The 27241-nt window shown below is 45.3% G+C and overlaps 1 protein-coding gene across 4 annotated transcripts in view; it reads right to left on the bottom strand.

The window, feature by feature from the left end:
- Nucleotides 1-8257: 8257 nt before the first annotated feature.
- Nucleotides 8258-27241, bottom strand: part of LOC139547947 (serine/threonine-protein kinase PAK 1-like) — a 37349-nt gene continuing 18365 nt past the window's right edge. Inside the window, exons 1-14 of one of the 4 annotated variants that reach the window (XM_071357175.1) lie at nt 21207-21350; nt 17938-18150; nt 17568-17662; nt 16137-16284; nt 15972-16009; nt 15287-15400; nt 13961-14165; nt 11376-11439; nt 11076-11237; nt 10664-10781; nt 10452-10551; nt 10079-10275; nt 9821-9958; nt 8258-9679 (exon numbers count right to left, since the gene is read on the bottom strand). In XM_071357175.1, the coding sequence (XP_071213276.1) occupies nt 9593-9679; nt 9821-9958; nt 10079-10275; nt 10452-10551; nt 10664-10781; nt 11076-11237; nt 11376-11439; nt 13961-14165; nt 15287-15400; nt 15972-16009; nt 16137-16284; nt 17568-17662; nt 17938-18124 (1653 nt within the window). In that variant the 5' untranslated portion in view covers nt 18125-18150; nt 21207-21350 and the 3' untranslated portion in view covers nt 8258-9592. Of the gene's footprint in view, nt 9680-9820; nt 9959-10078; nt 10276-10451; nt 10552-10663; nt 10782-11075; nt 11238-11375; nt 11440-13960; nt 14166-15286; nt 15401-15971; nt 16010-16136; nt 16285-17567; nt 17663-17937; nt 18151-21206; nt 21351-27241 lie in introns of those variants that run through there. The other 3 variants (XM_071357176.1, XM_071357172.1, XM_071357174.1) reach the window with 3 other exon arrangements.

The following is a 27241-nucleotide window of genomic DNA, read 5'->3' on the forward strand; positions in this document are numbered from 1 at the left end:
TTTTTACACCTTTATTTAACTAGGCAAGTTAGTTAAGAACACATTCTGATTTTCAATGATGGCCTTGGAACGGTGGGTTAACTGCCTTGTTCAGGGGCAGAACGACAGATTTTTACCTTGTCAGCTCAGGGATTCAATCTTGCAACCTTACGGTTAACTAGTCCAACGCTCTAACCACCTGCCTCACGAGGAGCCCGCCTGTTACGCGAATGCAGTAAGAAGCCAAGGTAAGTTGCTAGCTAGCATTAAACTTATCTTATAAAAAACAATCAATCAATAATAATCACTAGTTATAACTACACATGGTTGATGATATTACTAGTTTATCTAGCGTGTCCTGTGTTGCATATAATCGATGCAGTGCGCATTCGCGAAAAAGGACTGTCGTTGCTCCAACGTGTACCTAACCATAAACATCAATGCCTTTCTTAAAATAAATACACAGAAGTATATATTTTTAAACCTGCATATTTAGCTAAAAGAAATCCAGGTTAGCAGGCAATATTAACCAGGTGAAATTGTGTTACTTCTCTTGCGTTCATTGCACGCAGAGTCAGGGTATATGCAACAGTTTGGGCCGCTTGGCTCATTGCGAACTAATTTGCCAGAATTTTACGTAATTATGACATAACATTGAAGGTTGTGCAATGTAACAGGAATATTTAGACTTATGGATGCCACCCGTTAGATAAAATACGGAACAGTTCCGTATTTCACTGAAAGAATAAATGTTTTGTTTTTGAGATGATAGTTTCCGGATTCGACCATATTAATGACCTAAGACTCGTATTTCTGTGTGTTAATATGTTATAATTAAGTCTATGATTTGATAGAGCAGTCTGACTGAGCGGTGGTAGGCAGCTGCAGGCTCGTAAGCATTCATTCAAACAGCACTTTCGTGCGTTTGCCAGCAGCTATTGCGCTGTTTATGACTATCAAGCCTATCAACTCCCGAGATTAGGCTGGTGTAACCGATGTTAAATGGCTAGCTAGATAGCGGGGTGCGCGCTAATAGCGTTTCAAACGTCACTCGCTCTGAGACTTGGAGTAGTTGTTCCCCTTGCCCTGCATGGGTAACGCTGCTTCGAGGGTGGCTGTTGTCGATGTGTTCCTGGTTCGAGCCCAGGTAGCGGCGTGGAGAGGGATGGAAGCTATACTGTTACACTGGCAATACTAAAGTGCCTATAAGAACATCCAATAGTCAAAGGTATATGAAATACAAATCGTATAGAGAGAAATAGTCCTTTAATTCCTATAATAACTACAACCTAAAACTTCTTACCTGGGAATATTGAAGACTCATGTTAAAAGGAACCACCAGCTTTCATATGTTCTCATGTTCTGAGCAAGGAACTTAAACGTTAGCTTTCTTACATGGCACATATTGCACTTTTACTTTCAGTTCCAACACTTTGTTTTTGCATTATTTAAACCAAATTGAACATGTTTCATTATTTATTTGAGGCTACATTTATTTTATTGATGTATTATATTAAGTTAAAATAAGTGTTCATTCAGTATTGTTGTAATTGTCATTATTACAAAATAATTTTTTTTTTAAATCGGACGATTAATCGGCATCGGCTTTTTTTGGTCCCCCAATAATCGGTATCGGTATTGGCGTTGAAAGATCATAATCGGTCGACCTCTACCTGTGTACTTTTGTTTGTACAGATGAATGTGGTACCTTCAGGCATTTGGAAATTGCTCCCAGGGATGAACCAGACTTGTGGAGGTCTACAATATTTTTCCTGAGGTCTTGGCTGATTTCTTTTGATTTTCTCATGATGTCAAGCAAAGAGGCACTGAGTTTGAAGGTAGGCCTTGAAATACATCCACAGGTACACCTCCAATTGACTAAAATTATGTAAATTAGCCTTCCAGAAGCTTCTAAAGCCATGACATCATTTTATGGAATTTTCCAAGCTTTTTAAAGGCACAGTCAACTCGGTGTATGTAAACTTCTGACCTACTGGAATTGTGATACAGTGAATTATAAATGAAATAATCTGTCTGTAAACAATTGTTGGAAAAATTACTTGTGTCATGCACAAAGTAGATGTCCTAACCAACTTCCCAAAACTATAGTTTGTTAACAAGACATTTGTGGAGTGGTTGAAAAACGAGTTTTAATGACTCCAACCTAAGTGTATATAAACTTCCGACTTCAACTGTATGTAGGATTAAATAAGCCTACCTCATCTGTACTGTAACACTAACCCATGACAAATAATCTGAACCACCATTAAACCAGGTTAATCCCATATATTGAACATATCTCTTTCACAGGACAGACCAACTCCAGTGAACTGGCACATAAGTCATGTTATGGTGGCGGTGCCATACCAGCTCACTGGAGTAATGCTCTCTATGGTAAAAGAGATTTGATGTCAAATCTGAAGGAGTGAAAGAGACAGTGACTTAACTGATCTGAGGTCCAGGTAAAGATTAGATAGACTTGATTGACATTTATTGTCCAACAAGAGGAAATTCTTACAGCTCACACATTACATAAACAAACCACATAGAAACACAGCAGGAAACAAACAGCAGCAAACAGCCAGACATACTGTAAATGGTAGGATGGGCGGGTGTTGTACCAGCAGCTATAGGATGCAGGGTCAATAAAACCCTGAAAGAACTGGACCAATAAAACCACAGAGGACAGAGAGAGCTAGAAAATAGATATATGAAGAAAGACGTGATGTTTTGCTCATCGTCTGCATGGATACTGTGGATGTTTCTATGTTTGTATTAATGTATCATATCATCATCAATTATGCTAGTTGACTAGTAGAAGTAGAATGAGTCTGTATGCTGTAGCGCAGCCTAAACCATAGAATTAGACTGAGTAGAATGGACAAGGAACCCCTGACCTTGTCAATGACTGGTAAACTCATCGGTACACTCACAATGGCTGACATTGAAAGGGGATTCCCGTTACACTCATTGTTATTATTATATGGCCTAATATACACCATCTGGTATCTGCCCTGTACCGTAGGCTTAACAATGACCATAGGCCAGGGCTACAGACAGTGTGTGTGTCTATAAATAGTGTTAAACTTAACAGTGACTCTGTTGTCTCTGTTGTTCATTCATTTTCTCCCAGCATCACCACATCATCATCCCCAGCTATACCCCAACTATACACCAGCAACAATAGGCTTCCCGTCCAAGCTATACCCCAGCACCAATAGGCTTCCCATCCAAGCTATACCCCAACTATACACCAGCAACAATAGGCTTCCCGTCCAAGCTATACCCCAGCACCAATAGGCTTCCCATCCAAGCTATACACCAACACCAATAGGCTTCCCATCCCCAGCTATACCCCAGCACCAATAGGCTTCCCATCCAAGCTATACCCCAGCACCAATAGGCTTCCCATCCAAGCTATACCCCAGCACCAATAGGCTTCCCACCCAAGCTATACCCCAGCACCAATAGGCTTCCCGTCCAAGCTATATCCCAGCACCAATAGGCTTCCGATCCAAGCTATACACCAGCACCAATAGGCTTCCCATCCAAGCTATACACCAGCACCAATAGGCTTCCCATCCAAGCTATACCCCAGCACCAATAGGCTTCCCATCCAAGCTATACCCCAGCACCAATAGGCTTCCCGTCCAAGCTATACACCAGCACCAATAGGCTTTCCATCCAAGCTATACACCAACAGGCTTCCCATCCCCAGCTATACACCAGCACCAATATGCTTCCCGTCCAAGCTATACCCCAGCACCAATAGGCTTCCCGTCCAAGCTATACACCAGCACCAATAGGCTTTCCATCCAAGCTATACACCAACAGGCTTCCCATCCCCAGCTATACACCAGCACCAATAGGCTTCCCGTCCAAGCTATATCCCAGCACCAATAGGCTTCCCATCCAAGCTATACACCAGCACCAATAGGCTTCCCATCCAAGCTATACACCAGCACCAATAGGCTTCCCATCCAAGCTATACCCCAGCACCAATAGGCTTCCCATCCAAGCTATACCCCAGCACCAATAGGCTTCCCGTCCAAGCTATACACCAGCACCAATAGGCTTTCCATCCAAGCTATACACCAACAGGCTTCCCATCCCCAGCTATACACCAGCACCAATAGGCTTCCCGTCCAAGCTATACCCCAGCACCAATAGGCTTCCCATCCAAGCTATACACCAGCACCAATAGGCTTCCCGTCCAAGCTATACACCAACAGGCTTCCCATCCCCAGCTATACACCAGCACCAATAGGCTTCCCGTCCAAGCTATACCCCAGCACCAATAGGCTTCCCATCCAAGCTATACACCAGCACCAATAGGCTTCCCATCCAAGCTATACACCAGCACCAATAAAAAAGAATCATACCAAGACACCAGCACCCATCCAAAAAGCAGTTGACCTAGCCAAGCACCAATGCAATACCTAACCTAAAACAGCAACCAGGCTATTCATGGACAGAAGAAGGGATGAGGGAGAGAGAGATGTGTAGGCTATGCTGTGTACCCTCATATTCCTGGACTGTCACATACACAACAGAATAAAAAAAGGCCGGACCCCGAAAGAAACAGATATATCTTGTAAGTCTAGAAATCTACCCGTGGCCAACAGAACCGCCTGGTCATTCCCTCCGTGTGCCCGTCTCCCCGGAGATAATGACTACTCGACACAGCAGCAGCCAGCAGACGCAATCTATCAATCAACTGTTATGATCAGAGTGTTCACTGGTCAATCTACAGCCTACTAATGAATACTAACGAATAGTCAGTCATCGTTTTATTTATCTATTTGTAGAATAGCCCAGTAAACTACAATTTTTTCGTGACGGTAGATTGTCCATAGCACAAGAGAGGATGACCGCCTTTATATGCATGGGACTAGTTAACCAATAATAAAACAAGAAAATACACAACGGTTGATTCATATTATCACCGTTTACTGGGCTAGGATCTATTTCAGACTTACCGGACAGTGATTATAAAAGCTAGTCGGCCGTTATTATTCTCTCTGTTTATCCGTTGAAAAAAAAGCACGCGACCTGTATTGCCGCAACCTCCTGCAGTCTGGTGGTGGTATAATTAGAGCCGCGTTTGTCTCGCGCCAGAGAAAGTACGGCAGCACACGCCGTAGAGAGAGGCGGCCACTCCCACCTGTTGCTAACAGTACATGCATCTATAATTACAGTAAGGAATAATGATACAAAGAGGCTGAAACTATTACGCTCGTTCTTTGGCAGGAAATGAAAAGGTTGTTGTTTTAAGCTCAGACTAGAGTGGTGCTACATAACCGATTTACCCACACCGACTGAGATTTTAAATTGTTATAGTCGAATTGATCACTATTTAGTAGCCTAGGCTACAGTGTGTGTTTCTCTAATATTGGGCAGTGAAGCTCTTTGTAATCAATAACACATGTATGTAATGACAATAGTACATTACCAAGCAGACATAAAGGACTTTGACAACCCTCAGCTAGTAAAAGCTCTTATTGAAACCTCTAGATGGCCAAAGAGCATTATTACATGAAGGAGAGCAGACACACCCACATACATTAGTACATGAAGGAGCACAGAGACACCCACATACATTATTACAGGAAGGAGAGCAGACACACCCACACATTATTACATGAAGGAGCGCAGACACACCCACATACATTATTACAGGAAGGAGCGCAGACACACCCACATACATTATTACATGAAGGAGCGCAGACACACCCACATACATTATTACATGAAGGAGAGCAGACACACCCACATACATTATTACATGAAGGAGAGCAGACACACCCACATACATTATTACATGAAGGAGAGCAGACACACCCACATACATTATTACATGAAGGAGAGCAGACACACCCACATACATTATTACATGAAGGAGAGCAGACACACCCACATACATTATTACATGAAGGAGCGCAGACACACCCACATACATTATTACATGAAGGAGCGCAGACACACCCACACACATTATTACATGAAGGAGCGCAGACACACCCACATACATTATTACAGGAAGGAGCGCAGACACACCCACATACATTAGTACATGAAGGAGAGCAGACACACCCACACATTATTACATGAAGGAGAGCAGACACACCCACATACATTATTACATGAAGGAGAGCAGACACACCCACATACATTATTACATGAAGGAGAGCAGACACACCCACATACATTATTACATGAAGGAGAGCAGACACACCCACATACATTATTACATGAAGGAGCGCAGACACACCCACATACATTATTACATGAAGGAGCGCAGACACACCCACACACATTATTACATGAAGGAGCGCAGACACACCCACATACATTATTACAGGAAGGAGCGCAGACACACCCACATACATTAGTACATGAAGGAGAGCAGACACACCCACACATTATTACATGAAGGAGCGCAGACACACCCACATACATTATTACATGAAGGAGCGCAGACACACCCACATACATTATTACATGAAGGAGAGCAGACACACCCACATACATTATTACATGAAGGAGAGCAGACACACCCACATACATTATTACATGAAGGAGAGCAGACACACCCACATACATTATTACATGAAGGAGAGCAGACACACCCACATACATTATTACATGAAGGAGAGCAGACACACCCACACACATTATTACATGAAGGAGCGCAGACACACCCACACACATTATTACATGAAGGAGAGCAGACAGACCCACATACATTATTACATGAAGGAGCACAGAGACACCCACATACATTAGTACATGAAGGAGCACAGACACACCCACATACATTATTACATGAAGGAGCACAGACACACACACATACATTATTACATGAAGGAGAGCAGACACACCCACATACATTATTACATGAAGGAGCACAGACACACCCACATACATTATTACATGAAGGAGAGCAGACACACCCACACATTATTACATGAAGGAGCGCAGACACACCCACATACATTATTACATGAAGGAGCGCAGACACACCCACATACATTATTACATGAAGGAGAGCAGACACACCCACATACATTATTACATGAAGGAGAGCAGACACACCCACATACATTATTACATGAAGGAGAGCAGACACACCCACATACATTATTACAGGAAGGAGCGCAGACACACCCACACACATTATTACATGAAGGAGAGCAGACAGACCCACATACATTATTACATGAAGGAGAGCAGACACACCCACATACATTATTACATGAAGGAGAGCAGACACACCCACATACATTATTACATGAAGGAGAGCAGACACACCCACATACATTATTACATGAAGGAGAGCAGACACACCCACACACATTATTACATGGAGAGCAGACACACCCACACACATTATTACATGAAGGAGAGCAGACACACCCACACACATTATTACATGAAGGAGAGCAGACACACCCACATACATTATTACATGAAGGAGAGCAGACACACCCACACACATTATTACATGAAGGAGCGCAAACACACCCACATACATTATTACATGAAGGAGAGCAGACACACCCACACACATTATTACATGAAGGAGCGCAGACACACCATCCCCTTGAGCAGAGCCAAACTCTCCTCTACTCCTGTGGTTGTTTGCCCATGTCACTGATGACGTCACACTCTGGCATTCCTCCACATCTCTTCTCTCTCGTGCTGATTCAGCAAGAATGAGCATCATCATTCTACCAGCCCAGGATGGGGAAGAACGTACAAGGGAGAGAGGGGGAGAGAATAGACAGAGGGAAAATCTGAAATGCATACTCCTGATGTCCTCTCTCCTTGCCTCCTTCTCAAAACCCATTGGAGGAGAAGGCCAGAGGGGTGGGACCTCTGGCTTTCTCATCCAATGGGTTTTGAGTAGGAGGCAAGGAGAGGATGCAACGAGTATGCAATTGAGATTCTCCCAGAGATGGAAAGAGACAGAAGGAGAGGCAGTGAGAGAGGCAGATAAATGGAGGCAGTGAGAGAAAAAAAAAGGGATAGAAATAAAGAGCTGGTGGGTTGCGACAGACGCACACAGACCCTTTGTCTAGCCTGGCAGATTAAGACTATGGCAACAGTAATTACCAGTTTAATCAGTGATGAGTCTAATTTCCCATTCAGATGAGAGCCCTCTCAGAGGAGCTGACACACTTAAAATTACAATAACACTTTATATAAACAGACCTAACCAGGGGTACACACAACAGCCCGAAACAGATTTACAGACAGCCAGACTCTATCCACCATACAGCGTTTTCTTCACTTTATTTGTCTCATTCAAAATAATCCAATAATTTGATAAACATAATTATGGCTCCAATACACAGGAAGAGAAGACTTCAATAACTATCACCACCCTTATCTGAACTGGTCTGAACCAGTCTAAACCAGTTTGAGCAAGTTCAATCCAGTCTATCCCAGTTCTAAACCTGTCTAACCTCAGGTGGGCTACAGTAGTCTGGGGAACTGACAAGATTTGAAGGTTGTGTAGTCTCTTCTCACAGCCGCAGGAGCGTGCAGAGCACTCAGTCTGGTGAGAGAGACTAGAGGCTGTCCAACTGTCTGCTGGAACTCTTCCACCTGTGAGACAGTTTAAGTCCAAAGGCAGTTTCAACACTACATTTTAAAAACAGAACTAAGCCAAACCTGGTAAAAAGTATACTTCTTATTGGTACCTTGGTATTCTTCAGCGCCATCTGCATAAAGAAAACACGTTGCTAAACAAAGAATGCAGACAATATTCTTCTGGTTGTTTTAGGCTGGGGTTTTTCAGAGCAGTTCTTTCACATGTAATGTACATTCTATCTTCAGAGGGTTGGGACTAGGATCCGTCCAACATTGTACCGCAACGATTGTACTGAAAAATAGGATTTAGATATGTTCTTCTATACTGTATCGTACACAGGCATCCTTCATGTACCATCATAATCATCATCACTACTGTATTATGATTTTAGACATTCCATAAGAAAGGTTTGTCATGCGTGTCATCTCACTCAGCCAGACAGAGAAAGAGAGGGAGAGAAAGAGAAGTAGAGATAAGGAGATAGAATTCCAACATTTGATCAGACTAAACGACTGTCCCAAATGGCACCCTATTTGTGACCAAAGTAGTGCACTATGTAGGGAATAGGGTGGCGTTTGGGACTGAGATAATATCAACAGTACCACTTTGTGTCTCTTCATTACACTTTCAACCAAACCCTTCTCCTCAAAACAAAACACCTAAGAAAAGATCAAACTAAAATGCACTTTTTCAACACATGAAAATAACAGTCAGACATCAACAAACAAACAGTTCAAAGGTCAGATATGATCCAGTCCACAGCCACTGTCCTGCTGAAACTACAACTCCCATGAGTCTTTGGGCCTGGATCTCTCCTCCAATCCGATCAGAGTATTAGTACCAACGATGACATCAGTAAGAGCGTCCTTCCCACAGTCACCGTGATAGGTCAAGGGGTTGAGGGGGATGGGACCCCCTGAAACACCCCCTGTCTGGGTCTTGTTTGCCCCAGTGGGGGAGAGCGACAGAGAGAGAGAGAGAATGAAGGGGTGATCTGTGGAGCTAGCAGCTAGCAGGTTAGCGGTTAGCCTTAGCTGCTTCTTTGGCTGCCTGGATGAGAGGAGTCAGACTGGATAAAGGCTTGGCCACCTTCAGGAACTGGTGCTGTGGAGAGGAGGAGGAGAGGAGAGATGGATTTAGTTTTATAACTGGTAAAACTAGTGATGTGGTTTGATGCTCAAACCAACCTTATTCACCACAGGCATACTTCCCCTATCCAACCTCCCGCTCTTCCTCCCTCTCTACCTGTAGTAGGTCATTAGCGCTCCCTCTCTTCTCCACATCCATCTCCAGGCAGCAGTTGAGGAAGTCTCTGAAGACTGAGGACAGTTTCTCTGGGTTCTGAAGTTCTGGAGTCCCGTTGGTCGCAATCAGATACAACGCCTAGGAGATAGGACAGGACAGACAGGGGCCGTTATACACACACACACACACACACACACACACACACACACACACACACACACACACACACACACACACACACCACACTCTCTCTCTCACCCTGAGTGGGTTCTCGTTGAGGTAAGGGGGTTCTCCCTCCACCATTTCTATAGCCATGATGCCTAGAGACCAGATGTCAACTTTAGGACCGTAGGCCTTCCTGGTCACCACCTCTGGAGCCATCCAATAGGGAGTTCCCACCATGGTGCTCCTCTTACTCTGCTCTGGAGTGATCTGGGCACAGAACCCAAAGTCAGCTAGAGAGGAGAGAGAGAACACACGTTAGAATAGAACATAGCACTCTAATGCACTGTATAAGGCTAAGGTGGTAGTACCGCATTAGAACACAGACTATGAGCTCCCACTGCTGGTCAAATGGAGACACTGCACATTAATGCCCATGTCCAACCCCAAGTGTGTGTGTGTTACATACTGAGTTTCACTGATCCGTCCATTCCCAGAAGGATGTTGTCACTCTTGATGTCGCGATGGATCACCTGGTTAGAATGGAGGAACTCCAAGGCCTGCAGACACTGGAGAGAGAGAGAGATGTACAAAAGTGCTCAAGGCATCACTTTCTGAATTAGCAAGCAGGCCAACAAGCCATGTACACACACACACACACACACACGCAGCAGCACTGACCTCCCGACACACAGCAGCGATCTGAGCCTCGTCCATACAGGTTTCCGTGACGACGTCAGTCAGAGAACCTCCAGCCAGATACTCCATCACCACCCACAGCTCCTCCCCCACCAGGTAACTACAGAAACACAACAACCAAGGCCATGTTACCATGGTAACACCAAATATCACCACTGTACCAGTTCCTGAATGGTAAGGGGAAGATATGAGAGGGTGTGAGGGAGTTAGGGTGTGTGATGAAGAAGGAGACAAAAGACAAGATGTAGATATATAGTTCTCACAACTAATGTGTGTGTGTTTACATTTGAAAGTGTGTTTGTGTTTACATGTCAATGTGTGCGTTTATGAGTGTGTGTTTGTATGCGTGTGTCTCACCTGTCTAGTAAACGATGTTGGTGTGTGTGTGTCTCACCTGTCCAGGTAGTTGACTATGTTGGGGTTCTTGTTTTCCCTCATGACCAGGATCTCATTGATGATGAGCTCCTTCTTGGGCTGCTGCTGCAGGTTCATCTGTTTAATGGCCACCTCCTGGCCTGTAGCGATGTCTATGGCTGTATATACCGTACCTGACGCACTGGAGGAGGGAGGAAACAGAGGAGGGGAGAGAGAGACTTCTTTCATTTCAAAGTGAAGAAGTGTGTGTGTGTGTGTGTGTGTGTGTGTGTGTGTGTGTGTGTGTGTGTGTGTGTGTGTGTGTGCAGTGTAGACTCACCCCTGTCCGATCTTCTCGAAGCGCGTGTATTTCTTCTTGGGGTCTCCCACACTGACTATACTCCCTGAGAGGAGGGAGGAAGGGAGAGAGAAGTGAGGTTAATAAATGAAACACACACACACAGAGAGACAGAGAGACAGAGAGAGAGTAACAGAGAGAGAGTAACAGAGAGAGAGTAACAGAGAGAGAGACAGAGAGACAGAGTAACAGAGAGAGAGTAACAGAGAGAGAGTAACAGAGAGAGAGTAACAGAGACAGAGTAACAGAGAGAGAGTAACAGAGAGAGTAACAGAGGAGAGACAGAGAGACAGAGTAACAGAGAGAGAGTAACAGAGAGAGAGTAACAGAGAGAGAGTAACAGAGACAGAGTAACAGAGACAGAGTAACAGAGAGAGAGTAACAGAGAGAGTAACAGAGGAGAGACAGAGAGACAGAGTAACAGAGAGAGAGTAACAGAGAGAGAGTAACAGAGAGAGAGTAACAGAGACAGAGTAACAGAGAGAGAGTAACAGAGAGAGAGTAACAGAGAGAGAGTAACAGAGAGAGTAACAGAGGAGAGACAGAGAGACAGAGTAACAGAGAGAGAGTAACAGAGAGAGTAACAGAGGAGAGACAGAGAGACAGAGTAACAGAGAGAGAGTAACAGAGAGAGAGTAACAGAGAGAGTAACAGAGAGAGTAACAGAGGAGAGACAGAGAGACAGAGTAACAGAGAGAGAGTAACAGAGAGAGAGTAACAGAGAGAGAGTAACAGAGGAGAGACAGAGAGACAGAGTAACAGAGAGAGTACCAGAGAGAGAGTAACAGAGAGAGAGTAACAGAGACAGAGTAACAGAGAGAGAGTAACAGAGAGAGAGTAACAGAGAGAGTAACAGAGGAGAGACAGAGAGACAGAGTAACAGAGAGAGAGTAACAGAGAGAGAGTAACAGAGAGAGAGTAACAGAGACAGAGTAACAGAGAGAGAGTAACAGAGGAGAGACAGAGAGACAGAGTAACAGAGAGAGAGTAACAGAGAGAGAGTAACAGAGAGAGAGTAACAGAGAGAGAGTAACAGAGAGAGTAACAGAGGAGACAGAGAGACAGAGTAACAGAGAGAGAGTAACAGAGAGAGAGTAACAGAGGAGAGACAGAGAGAGAGTAACAGAGAGAGAGTAACAGAGAGAGAGTAACAGAGAGAGAGTAACAGAGAGAGAGTAACAGAGAGAGAGTAACAGAGGAGAGACAGAGAGACAGAGAGTACAGAGGAGAGACAGAAAGACAGAGAGTAACAGAGGAGAGACAGAGAGACAGAGAGTAACAGAGGAGAGACAGAGAGACAGAGAGAGACAGAGAGAGTAACAGAGGAGAGACAGAGAGACAGTAACAGAGGAGAGACAGAGAGAGCAACAGAGGAGAGACAGTAACAGAGGAGAGACAGAGAGACAGAGAGTAACAGAGGAGAGACAGAGAGACAGAGAGTAACAGAGGAGAGACAGAGAGAGTAACAGAGGAGAGACAGAGAGATACAGTAACAGAGGAGAGACAGAGAGAGTAACAGAGGAGAGACAGAGAGACAGAGAGTAACAGAGGAGAGACAGAGAGACAGAGAGTAACAGAGGAGAGACAGAGAGACAGAGAGTAACAGAGGAGAGACAGAGAGACAGAGAGTAACAGAGGAGAGACAGTAACAGAGGAGAGACAAAGAGAGAAGTAGGACCACTACAGTACAGAGACTCTCAGAAACTTCACAACCACGGCTGTCAGGGTCAGGTCAAAGACATGCTGGTCAGACTCAGACAGACGGGGTGAGTGAGAGAGACAGTAACAGACAGAATATCTTGTTGAGTCCACAGGAGGAGGGGAGACTGTCAGACGCTCAATTTCACAGAATCACTCGGTAACTCCAGGAGATTGGATGGTAGAGAGAGAAGAGGACCAATCAAATGCCAGGGTTGGACAGGAGGGCGGGAAGACATGTCTGAGTGACAGTATTGTTTCTTACCAGTAGAGGGAGACCTGAGTACATCTGAGGCATGGAGCATCACAGGATGATATAGTTGAACTAGTTACACACACACACACACACACACACACACACACACACACACACACACACACACACACACACACACACACACACACACACACACACACACACACACACACACACACACACACACACACACACACACACACACACACACACACACACACACCTCCCCCAATGGATTAGGGAGTTTTTGCTAGCATTCGTGCTTCTACATCTGCATTTCTTGCTGTTTGGGGTTTTAGGCTGAGTTTCTGTACAGCACTTTGTGACATCGACTGATGTAAAAAGGGCTTTATAAATACATTTGATTGATAGAAATTTGATTGATTACAGAGTATACACACCATTCATCAATACAGAGTACCGTAGTGCACAATGACAGGAGATGGTACCTGGGATCTGAAACCAGCAGCCAGCTCAGTTCACTTCTATTGCAACTTTCAGAATATCTGTATGTGTGTGTGTGTGTGTGTGTGTGTGTGTGTGTGTGTGTGTGTGTGTGTGTGTGTGTGTGTGTGTGTGTGTGTGTGTGTGTGTGTGTGTGTGTGTGACTTACGTAGTTTCTCCAGTATCTCTTCATCAGACATCTTCTTCTTGCGTGTTTTGTCTGCGGGGCGTGGCAGTGATGGACCAGGGGAGGGGCTAGTGGGGGGCGTGATGGCGGAGGTGGCGCCCTCCGGAGGTGGGGGGGAGATAGGCGACGTGGCAACGTCTCTGGTGGGAGGGGCTGGGAGGGGATCTATCACAGAACGAGTGTATATCTGAGGAGAGAGAGGGGGGGGGAGAAAGAGAGAGAGAGAAAGAGAGGGGGGGAGAAAGAGAGAGAGAGGGTGGGGGGAGAGAGAGAGGAGGGAGAGAAAGAGAGGGAGAGAGAAAGAGAGAGAGGGGGCAGAGAAAGAGAGGGGGGAGGGAGAGAGACAGAAAGGGAGAGAAATTGGGGAGGGAGAGAGACAGAGAGACAGAGACACACGAGAGAGAGGGGAGAGAAAGAGAGAGACAGAGACATAGGGGAGAGAAAGAGTGACAGAGAGAGAGAGAGAGAGAGAGAGAGAGAGAGGGGGGAGGGAGAGAGACAGAAAGGGAGAGAAAGAGAAAGAGGGGAGGGAGAGAGACAGAGAGAGAGGGAGCGAGACGAGAGAGAGAGACAGAGAGACAGAGAGAGACAGAGACAGAGAGAGAGAGAGACAGAGACAGAGAGAGAGGGAGCGAGACGAGAGAGAGAGACAGAGAGACAGAGAGAGAGAGAGACAGAGAGAGAGACAGAGAGAGAGAGAGACAGAGAGAGAGAGAGAAAGAGAGAGAGGGGGGAGGGAGAGAGACAGAAAGGGAGAGAAAGAGAAAGAGGGGAGGGAGAGAGACAGAGACAGAGACAGAGACAGAGAGAGACAGAGACAGAGAGAGAGGGAGCGAGACGAGAGAGAGACAGAGAGAGACAGAGAGAGACAGAGAGAGAGACAGAGAGAGAGAGAGACAGAGACAGAGAGAGAGAAGGACTGTTAGCCTTCTGAGCTATAGCTTATGCAATTGGTGGTCTACCAAACCACCTGTTACAGTTACTGTTCCTGATGTTACCGTGTCTGTGTGTGTGTCCCAGTCAGGTGCAATGAGCTGCTAAATCACCGTGGCAACAGTGGTGCCATGGCAGTATCCCTGTCTGGGACACCACTTCACTTTGTACCGAAAGACCACTCTCAGCCAATCAGAGAACAGACTTCTCCAGGGGATTTCTCTGGCCGCCCATGATCGTCACACACACACAATGCTGAGTCTGTTGGTGAGGACCAGCACGAGGAGAGTGTTACTTTATTTATCCTGTCTGGAGCCAGGGGGCTGAGTGTATGTGTGTGTGTGTGTGTGTGTGTGTGTGTGGCGCATGTCTTACTGATTTAGTGTGTTCTGGTCGGGGAGCGACAACAGGAGGGGGCGTGGCCTCATCTTCATCCTCGTCCTCGGATACGGTTGCTATGGCGGGCGTCTCTGACACAGCCTTGGAGCTCTGAGGAGGACGTGACATCACTTTCAGTTAGTTCGCTTCCTTTTCCTATTATTAATACTCCCTCCCCTTCTCCCCCTTTCTTCTCCCTCTCTCCTCCTGACTGACTGTGACAGCAGGACAGCCAGACAGATAGAGAGCGTGAATGAAAGGAGTAAAATATGCTGACTCACATACAGTGCAGAAATAGGGAGAGGAGGGATGGAGAAGTAAAGACGGAGAGAGAAATAGAGCCAGGGAAGAGTGTCAATCGTCACACCTCTCCTCTCCATTTCTTCCTCTTCCACCATCTCTTATCCTCTCATTCTCTCTGTTTATCCCCTGCTTTTCTCTATCCCTCTTCTGGTATTCACCATTCTTCATCTATGGCAGATGCCCTAAACACACATTGATAGTTGAGTAAACCAAGATGTGCGTCTCAAAATGCACCCTATATATAGTGCACTACTTTTGACCGTGGCTCATAGGGCTCTCTGGTCAGAATCGTGGCTGTGGGCCCTGATCAAAAATGGTGCACTATATATGGAAAAGGGTACCATTTGGGACTAAAGCAGAGATGTGTCAGGAGACTTACAGAAGTGTTGGAACAGCTGTAGTTGTCTGAACTCTTGTCTGTGGAGAAGGAAAACAATATGAAGAGATCAAGTTCTGATAGTGAGTTGTGAATGTGTGTTTACATGTGAATGTGTGTGTGTGTTCACATGTGAATGTGTGTATGTGTGTGTGTGTGTTTGTGTACCTGTAAAGCTCATGTATTTCTGGCTGTTGTTGGTCTCCTTGGAGTCGTAGAATTTGAGAACGTCAAGGACAGCCTGAGGATTCTTCTTCTGTTCCAGCTTAGTGATGTTAGAGGTCTGGAGCAACCGAGCCCATTGCTCCGGCATGCCCTACACACACAGACACACGATAACAAGAGAGAGATGTCTGCAGTGGTCAGAGAACTGGGTCAAATCTCCATCCTACACTATCATCCCCCTCTCTGCCTCGCTCTCCCTCTCCTCACTCGCTCCATTCCCCCTAAGATCTCCCCCTATTACAGACAGACAGACAGACAGGGAGAAGGAGGGATTGAGGAGCGACATTGAAGGAGGAAGAGGGATTGAGGGAGAGACATTGAGGGAAGAAGAGGGATTGAGGGAGAGACAATGAGGGAGAAGGAGGTTTTGAGGGAGAAGGAGGGATTGAGGGAGAGACATTGAGGGAGGAAGGAGAGAGACATTGAGGGAGGAAGGAGAGAGACATTGAGGGAGGAAGGAGAGAGACATTGAGGGAGGAAGAGGGATTGAGGGAGAGACATTGAGGGAGAAGGAGGGATTGAGGGAGAGACATTGAGGGAGGAAGAGGGATTGAGGGAGAGACATTGAGGGAGGAAGAGGGATTGAGGGAGAGACATTGAGGGAGGAAGGAGAGAGACATTGAGGGAGGAAGAGGGATTGAGGGTGAGACATTGAGGGAGAAGGAGGGATTGAGGGAGAGACATTGAGGGAGGAAGAGGGATTGAGGGAGAGACATTGAGGGAGGAAGAGGGATTGAGGGAGAGACATTGAGGGAGGAAGAGGGATTGAGGGAGAGACATTGAGGGAGGAAGAGGGGTTGAGGGAGAGACATTGAGGGAGAAGGAGGGATTGAGGGAGAGACATTGAGGGAGGAAGAGGGATTGAGGGAGGGTAATAGTGAAAGAGAGAGGATGCGTCTGAAATGGCTCCATATTCCCTTTACAGAGCACACATATTGACAAGGGCCCATAGGACTCTAGTCAAAAGTAGTGCACTATATAGGTATTAGAGCGCCATTTGGGATGCAACCAGAGAGAGATTAGGAGTAAGTGGAGGTATTGTGCTGTAGCTAGTTAGCCTGTTTTCTTCAGTCCAAATCTAAAGTCATTCCTGCTCTAACTCAGTTACCAGCCTGCTGTCCAGAAAACAGATCCTCCTACTCAGGCCAGGGTTGAGCAGCTGAATCATAGTTACACACCCTACTAGATACAGTCCATGGATCTAGAGAAAATAGACCCTTCCAGATACAGACCCTAGATCTAGAGAAAATAGACCCTTCCAGATACAGACCCTAGATCTGGAGCATATAGCCCCTTCCAGATACAGACCCTAGATCTAGAGTACATAGACAGACCCTAGTAGAGCATAGATGTAGAGCACATAGACAAACTCACTGTGAACTCTCCAGTGACCGCATCGAAGCCCACGTGGATGGTGTGTTCAAAATCAGAAGGCAGAGAGATCTCCGGACGCTCCTTCTTCTTGTTGGCTGAGAGAGAGAAGGGGGTGAGAGAGAGGAGAGAGAAAGAGATGAGGAGAGAAAGAGAGAGAAGGAGCATATTGATAGAGGCAGCAGCAGAGTCTCTTGAGAGACCATCCCCCCTGAGGCTCATGGGAAAACTAACCACGCAAGCTACAGCAAGGGATCCTGGGGGATTTGGATGTCTGTCATATTCCCCCTGGTTACCTCCCTTGGCTGTACAGTTGCGCACACACACACAGTTGAACACATAGTCGCATGTTCACGTGTCACACACAACTCACTCTTGTCTCCTCCTCCTGTCAGGATGGACATGATGGAGCGATCTTTCTTCTTCCTGTCCTCTGGGTTGGGGGGAAGGGGCTTGGAGCCATGGGGGGCAGGATCTTTGCTGCAGGAGCCAATCAGAGTGCTGGTGTTCCTCATGGGCGGGGCTGGGGGCTTGTCCTCGACGTCCCCATTGTCAGACATCTTCACCAATCACACACCAGCTGCTGCTGGAACAACCAATAAACATGAGGTCACAGAACATTACCAGTCTATCAACTAACATGACGTTAGTCCATTAGCTAATCAACTGACAGAACATTTATTCTATCAGCTAACAGGACAACACCAGTCCACTTACCTGTCAGCTGACAGAATATTAGTACTCTAGCCAATTAGCTGACAGAACATTATTCCACTAGCCCATCAGCTGAGAGAGCATTAGTCGACTAGCCTATCAGCTAACAGGACACAGCTAGGAGGACTACCAGTCTATAGTTGACTAGCTGGCACTCTGTTTGATCTGAAAACACACACATCATTTACAGGCCAGTTTCCCGGATACGGAGTGTGTGTCTACACGCTGCAAACACCAAACACAGTCACAATCCAGGACGAGAAAGACACACACACACACACACACACACACACACACACACACACACACACACACACTAGCCTGCTGCCTCTGCTCACACACTTATTCTCATTGCCATTGGACTGAGAGAAAGGAACAGGCTCATAACTAGTTGTACCACAAAAATCTAAACGGCACACACACAGATTCTCACACACTGACAAACACACACAGAGTCATTCACATAGGGGATGTAAGCTAACCTGCTATAGTGAATGCTCTGGTGGACACAGTCTACCAACGGGAACAACTATCTGGGTCAGACACAGTTTTACAGAGTTCATGTCATGAGAAGAGCTGAACAAGAAAAACGTCTAAAAAGGACTAATTCAAGGTAGAAAGTTGGAGCACTAAACAAAAAAAGCAAAGATTGATTTATTTTAGCTCACTTTAATCCACTGTACAGGAGAATAACAGAGTTCATGTCATCTCAATGCCGGAATGAATCATAAAGTCCACATGGTAAAAAAATGGTACATTTACATCAACTGATGACTAATCATCTGACACACTGACCTCATCATATCTCAGGGTTAGTGTCACAGCTTGAAATGTCTCCCTTCATGTCGCTGAATTGCTAGCTTTACCGCCTGTTATCAAGCGGGCGGTCTCTCGTTTGCGAACCACTTGTAGGAGCCAAGTAAGGGGACTGGGCCTGCCTACAAGCATTTCGCTACATCTGCTAAATACAGTTGAAGTCAAAAGTTTACATTCACTTAGGTTGGAGTCATTAAAACTCATTTTTCAACCACTCCACAAATTTCTTGTTAACAAACTATAGTTTTGGCAAGTCGGTTAGGACATCTACTTTGTGCATGACAAGTAATTTTTCCAACAATTGTTTACAGACAGATTATGTCACTTATAATTCATTGTATCACGATTCCAGTGGGTCAGAAGTTTACATACACTGAGTTGACTGTGCCTTTAAACAGCTTGGAACATTCCAGAAAATGTCATGTCTTGAGAAGCTTCTGATAGGCTAATTGACATCATTTGAGTCAATTGGAGGTGTATCTGTGGATGTATTTCAAGGCCTACCTTCAAACTCAGTGCCTCTTTACTTGACATCATGGGAAAATCAAAAGAAATCAGCCAAGACTTCAGAAAAAAATATTGTAGACCTCCACAAGTCTGGTTCATCCTTGGGAGCAATTTCCAAATGCCTGAAGGTACCATGTTCATCTGTACAAACAATAGTACACAAGTATAAACACCATGTGACCACGCAGCAGTCATACCGCTCAGGAAGGAGACACGTTCTGTCTCCTAGAGATGAACGTACTTTGGTGCGAAAAGTGCAGATCAATCCCAGAACAACAAAGGACCTTGTGAAGATGCTGGAGGAAACAGGTACAAAAGTATCTATATCCACAGTAAAACGAGTCCTATATCAACATAACCTGAAAGGCCGCTCAGCAAGGAAGAAGCTACTGCTCCAAAACCGCCATAAAAAAGCCAGACTACGGTTTGCAACTGCATATGGGGACAAAGATCGTACTTTTTGGAGAAATGTCCTCTGGTCTGATGAAACAAAAATAGAACTGTTTGGCCATAATGACCATCGTTATGTTTGGAGGAAAAAGGGGGATGCTTGCAAGTCGAAGAACACCATCCAAACCGTGAAGCACGGGGGTGGCAGCATCATGTTGTGGGGTGCTTTGCTGCAGGACGGACCGGTGCACTCCACAAAATAGATGGTATCATGAGTTAGGAAAATTGTGGATATATTGAAGCAACATCTCAAGACGTCAGTCAGGAAGTTAAAGCTTGGTGGCAAATGGGTCTTCCAAATGGACAATGACCCCAAGCATACTTCCAAAGTTGTGGCAAAATGGCTTAAGGACAACAAAGTCAAGGTATTGGAGTGGCCATCACAAAGCCCTGACCTCAATCCTATAGAAAATGTGTGGGCAGAACTGAAAAAGCGTGTGCGAGCAAGGAGGCCTACAAACCTGACTCATTTACACCAGCTCTGTCAGGAGGAATGGGCCAAAATTCACCCAACTTATTGTGGGAAGCTTGTGGAAGGCTACCTGAAACGTTTGACCCAAGTTAAACAATTTAAAGGCAATGATACCAAATATTAATTGAGTGTATGTAAACGTCTGACCCACTGGGAATGTGATGAAAGAAATAAAAGCTGAAATAAATCACTCTACTATTATTCTGACATTTCACATTCTTAAAATAAAGTGGTGATCCTAACTGACCTAAAACAGGGATTTTTACTAGGATTAAATGTCAGGAATTGTGAAAAACTGAGTTTAAATGTATTTGGCTAAGGTGTATGTAAACTTCCAACTTCAACTGTATGTAATTGTATGTGACCAATCAAATTTGATTTGATTTTGACAGTGAAGGAAGCTAGTGGGGCGGCAGGTAGCCTAGTGGTTAAAGCGTTGGGCCAGTAACCCGAAAGGTTGCTGGTTCGAATCCCCGAGCTGACAAGGTAAAAATATGATGTTCTTCCCTGAACAAGGCAGTTAACTCACTGTTCCCCGGTAGGCTGTCATTGTAAATAAGAATTTGTTCTTAACTGACTTTCCTAGTTAAATAAAGGTTAAATAAAAATAAATAGTGTACTTCTAAGCAGACACAATGATGGCTGTGTTACATTAGCAGTTGCTAGGTTCTGTCTGGCCTTACCTCAGTCTGTCTGTCAGGCTGGAACTGAGCTTGGCTTCAGCTTCTGTCTCCTCAGTCCTCAGTGTTCCTCTAACTATAACAGCTAGTCTAAGTCCAAATACCATGCAGTGTGTGGGAGAGAGAGAGTGTGTAGGTGTGTGTGTGTATAGGAGGTTCCGTGCTGATATGTTTGGACTTGAGGTCTTCTCTGCTGCCTTTTAGTCATCATGAGTTCACAGCCTGTGATGTCAGAATGAGTCATGGGGTAGGAGGTGGGGTTTGTGGCTCACACATGTCATGAAAGTGTTGAACTACAGTAGATTTGTCACACACACACACTAAACAGATGTATAAAACAAATGCACACACACACACACACACTCTACAATCACATACCTCTTCAATTACACAGCTCTGGTGACGAAGACAGCAGCTGGTCACAAGGTGGATGAAACACACACTCTTCATAGGGTTCTGTAATTCTAGTGCACCTTTGTCACCTCCTCCCTTCTTTCCATCCTCCCTCCCTCCTTCCTTCAGACATCAAACACATCCTCCCCGTCTCACCCCCACCCCTCCACAGCCAACACCCACCCAAAACCTCCTCTGGCGAGCCGACACAAGGAAGGGCTCACATTTCAGACTCCACTGTCAGTTTACACATACAACCCTGTCATCACACACACACACACACACACACACACACACACACACACACACACACACACACACACACACACACACACACACACACACACAGAGCAGAGCAGACGAGCTCTGGGGAAGTGACTAATAAAGGAACAACCTGGGCTACATCCCAAACGGCACCCTAATCCCTGTATAGTGCACAAATTTGACCAGGGGAATTAGGGCTCTGGTCAAAACTAGTACACTATGTAGGGAATGGGGTGCCGTTTGAGATGCATCCCTGGTGCTTTCCACTGACTGAGCTGACGCTATAGATATCAAACAGGGCTGGATTACAACCCTGTCTCACCCGTCTGATTTTTATTGTGACCAACTTCAGAACGTACAAAACATACACACACAAACACACTGTTTTGTTGTCTGACAGAGAGCTAGAGGGTTAAGCCTGTTGGTGTTCCTCCCTGCTGATCAGCGGAATTAGCTAAACCACAGCCAGCAGGGGAGAAGAGGAGATGCCTCTATACACCAAGCCCAGAAGACCTCACCATCCCTGGGGAGTTGAGGAGACAGAGACCCCCTCCTGTTGGAGCTAATGAGTAGAGAGATCGAGCCTACACAACTGTTCCCTCATCATTTGTGTGTGTTTGTATGTGTGAGATGAAAACATTTGAAGGAAAAGAAAGAACAGAAAGAGAAAAATGAAGGAAGCAAGAAAGATAGGGGAGGAAAAAAAGAAATACAATTGTATTCTTGTCCCACCATGTTAATGAGCCAGCCCCTAGGACAGACTTCAAATGTATATTTTACACACACACACCCACAGGTTTCAGTCTTTCAAGTAGATGCCAGACAGTTCTCGGATACATGTGGTTCTTGGTTTATTTAAATTCTCAAACAAAGTACAACACAAAATTGTCCAAATCATCTGGAGGAAACCAGGCACCGCTCAGCACTTGGCCAATACCATCCCTACGGTGAAGCATGGTGGTGGCAGCATCATGCTGTGGGGATGTTTTTCAGCGACAGGGACTGGGAGACTAGTCAGGATCGAGGGAAAGATGAACGGAGCAAAGTACAGAGAGATCCTTGATGAAAACCTGCTCCAGAACGCTCAGGACCTCAGACTGGGATGAAGGTTCACCTTCCAACAGGACAACGACCCTAAGCACACAGTCACAACAACGCAGGAGTGGCTTCGGGACAAGTCTCTGAATGTCCTTGAAAGGCCCAGCCAGAGCCCAGACATGAACCCGATTGAACATCTCTGGAGAGACCTGACAATAGCAGGTTCCCCATCCAACCTGACAGAACATGAGAGAATCTGCTGAGAAGAATGGGAGAAACTCCCCAAATACAGGTGTATCAAGCTTGTAGCGTCAAACCCAAGAAGACTCAAGGCTGTAATCACTGCCAAAGGTGCTTCAACAAAGTACTGAGTAAAGGGTTAGAATACGTATGTAAATGTGATATAAATTAGCAAAAATGTATAATTTTTTTCCCCCGCTTTGTCATTATGGGGTATTGTGTGTAGAGTGATAGGGGGAAAAAACGATTGTGGGAAAAGTCGAGGGGTCTGAATACTTTCCGAATGCACTGTATGATTTCAATATGATTAGCTATCTTTTTTTCATTCTCCGTCCTCCTGTCTTTGTTTTTTTGATAGTAATTTTATTTTATGATGTGAAGTACTTTGTTTCTTGTATTGAAAAGCGCTATACAAATAAATTATCACTATAAATGACTGTATGAATAATATGTATGAGGACAGAATGCTTATTATTTGAAAATAGGTAGTTTCATAAAGAAAACTTGACTGTGTGTGTGTGTGTGTGTGTGTGTGTGTGTGTGTGTGTGTGTGTGTGTGTGTGTGTGTGTTTGTCCCACTCCCAGGAGTCCCACAACAGGCCCAAGCAGATGGCAGAGAGGACACGGCCAAACACACAATTAGAGAGAGGGGGCCGCATAGCACCTGCTGGCTGGGGGATAGCAGAGGAGGATGGGAGGGTACTTTTTCACATGAGTGAGGAACAACCAAGCCTGAACTGGACATGCAGTGAGACAGTGAGGTAGTATGAGAGAGAGAGAGAGAGAGAGAGAGACAGTGAGTGCAAGAGAAACAGTGAGAGAGAGGTGAGTGAGACAGTGAGAGAGAGGTGAGTGAGACAGTGAGTGTAAAAGAAACAGTGAGAGAGGTGAGTGAGACAGTGAGTGGGAGAGAAACAGTGAGAGGTGAGTGAGACAGTGAGTGTGAGAGAAACAGTGAGAGAGAGGTGAGTGAGACAGTGAGTGGGAGAGAAACAGTGAGAGAGAGGTGAGTGAGACAGTGAGTGGGAGAGAAACAGTGAGAGAGAGGTGAGTGAGACAGTGAGTGGGAGAGAAACAGTGAGAGAGAGGTGAGTGAGACAGTGAGTGGGAGAGAAACAGTGAGAGAGAGGTGAGTGAGACAGTGAGTGGGAGAGAAACAGTGAGAGAGAGGTGAGTGAGACAGTGAGTGTGAAAGAAACAGTGAGAGAGAGGTGAGTGAGACAGTGAGTGTGAAAGAAACAGTGAGAGAGGTGAGTGAGTCAGTGAGTGTGAGAGAAACAGTGAGAGAGGTGAGTGAGACAGTGAGTGTGAAAGAAACAGTGAGAGAGGTGCGTGAGACAGTGAGTGTGAAAGAAACAGTGAGAGAGAGGTGAGTGAGACAGTGAGTGTGAAAGAAACAGTGAGAGAGGTGAGTGAGACAGTGAGTGTGAAAGAAACAGTGAGAGAGGTGAGTGAGACAGTGAGTGTGAAAGAAACAGTGAGAGAGGTGAGTGAGACAGTGAGTGTGAAAGAAACAGTGAGAGAGGTGAGTGAGGCAGTGAGTGTGAAAGAAACAGTGAGAGAGGTGAGTGAGTCAGTGAGTGTGAGAGAAACATTGAGAGAGGTGAGTGAGACAGTGAGTGTGAGAGAAACAGTAAGAGAGGTGAGTGAGACAGTGAGTGTGAGAGAAACAGTGAGAGAGGTGAGTGAGACAGTGAGTGTGAAAGAAACAGTGAGAGAGAGGTGAGTGAGACAGTGAGTGTGAAAGAAACAGTGAGAGGTGAGTGAGACAGTGAGTGTTAGAGAAACAGTGAGAGAGGTGAGTGAGACAGTGAGTGTGAGAGAAACAGTGAGAGAGGTGAGTGAGACAGTGAGAGACGTGAGTGAGAGTAAGAGACGTGAGTGAGAAAGTGAGAGAGGTGAGTGAGACAGTAAAGAGAAAAAATAAGGTTGTGGTGCTGTCATAGCACACTGTCCTGCCCCCTCTGGTTGCCTGGGGTTACGGTGTTGATGGATGGACAGTGAGAGGAAGACTCTCACTCTATTCACACACACACACAATTAAATTACCCAATTCACACAGACCAAAACCAGAAAGCTCATGCTCCCTCTCTCTTTCCCTGCCCCTCTCTCTCGCACACACACGTCACCTTGTCTCACTACAGGCACAGAAGACATACCTCCTGTGTGTGTGTGTGTGTGTGTGTGTGTGTGTGTGTGTGTGTGTGTGTGTGTGTGTGTGTGTGTGTGTGTGTGTGTGTGTGTGTGTGTGTGTGTGTACCAGCTTCTATGATACTGCAGTGTTCTCTCATGCCTAAGAGCATGAAATGAAGCCAAACAGAGAAAAATCACAACCACGACTGACCGACTACATCACCTTGACTGACCGACTACATCACCATAACTGACCGACTACATCACCATAACTGACCGACTACTTCACCATGACTGACCGACTACTTCACCTTGACTGACCGACTACTTCACCTTGACTGACCGACTACTTCACCATGACTGACCGACTACATCACCATGACTGACCGACTACATCACCATGACTGACCGACTACATCACCTTGACTGACCGACTACATCACCTTGACTGACCGACTACATCACCTTGACTGACCGACTACATCACCTTGACTGACCGACTACATCACCATGACTGACCGACTACATCACCATGACTGACCGACTACATCACCATGACTGACCAACTACATCACCATGACTGACCAACTACATCACCATGACTGACCAACTACATCACCATGACTGACCAACTACACTGAACAAAATACTAATGCAACAATTTCAAAGATTTTACTGAGTTACAGTTCATATAAAGAAATCAGTCAATGTAAATAAATTCATTAGGCCCTTTTTATGTATCTGTGACCAACAGATCTGCATCTGTTGGTCACAGATACATAAAAATAAATTGGCCTAACAAATGGGCCTCAGGATCTCGTCACGGTATTTCTGTGCATTCAAATTGCCATCGATAAAATGCAACTGTGTTCGTTGTCCGTAGCTTATGCCTGCCTAAACCATAACAGAATGCCCCGTGGTGGGGGTGGGGTTCACAAAGTTGGCATCAGCAAACCGCTCGCCGGTTGGATGTACTGACAATTTCTCTAAAACGATGTTGGAGGCGGCTTATGGTAGAGATATGAACAATCAATTCTCTGGCAACAGCGCTGGTGGATATTCCTGCAGTTAGCATGCCAAGTGCACGCTCTTGAGACATCTGTGACATTGTGTTGTGTGACAAAACTACATATCTTAGAGTGACCTTATATTGTTCCCAGCAGCTTCTTGATATGCTACACCTGTCAGGTGGATGAATTAGCTTGACAAAAGGGGAAATCCTCACTAACAAGGATGTAAACAAATTTGTCAACAAAATATGAGAGAAATAAGCTTTTTGTGCATATGAAAAATTTCTGGGATCTTCTATTTCAGTTCATGAAATATGGGACCAACACGTTTTGTTTTTATATTTTTGTTCAGTGTACATCACCATGACGACCAACTAAATCACAATCATCATGATTGACAAACTAGGACATCATGACGACTAACTACATCACCATGACGACCAACTACATCACCATGACGACCAACTACATCACCATGACCAAACCGGACTAACACATATTGTCCTAACAGTTATTGATTATTCCTTCAATAACTAAGTGGGTGGAAAGAGAGTGAGGGATGGATGGAAGCAGAGAAAAAGAAACGAAGAGGTGATTGTCAAATATATTTATTGATTTTGTTCTTTCTTTCACTGGACGACAGAAAGTGCATTCAATCCCAAGATGCTTTCTAGCCCGGCACTGTGAGTGGTCTGTCCTCCTAATAACTCTAAGTGAGCTTAATGTCAGCTTAAGAGAAACACACACGCACACACACACACCAGCCAATGTTGATAAATCAGTGTGCATTGGAGTCTTAAAAATGTCAACCTGAGGAGGCTTTTAGATGCACTTTAACATACACCCTGGCTCTGTGTGTGTGTGTTGAGGAATTGATGATGACAACAGTCAAGATTCCTAGTGTGCTCATAGGGCGTATCCTAGTGCATGTGTGCGTGTTCAAGTTTATGACTAGACTTC

This window comes from Salvelinus alpinus, chromosome 21, assembly GCF_045679555.1.
Source record: "Salvelinus alpinus chromosome 21, SLU_Salpinus.1, whole genome shotgun sequence".
Taxonomy (NCBI): domain Eukaryota; kingdom Metazoa; phylum Chordata; class Actinopteri; order Salmoniformes; family Salmonidae; genus Salvelinus; species Salvelinus alpinus.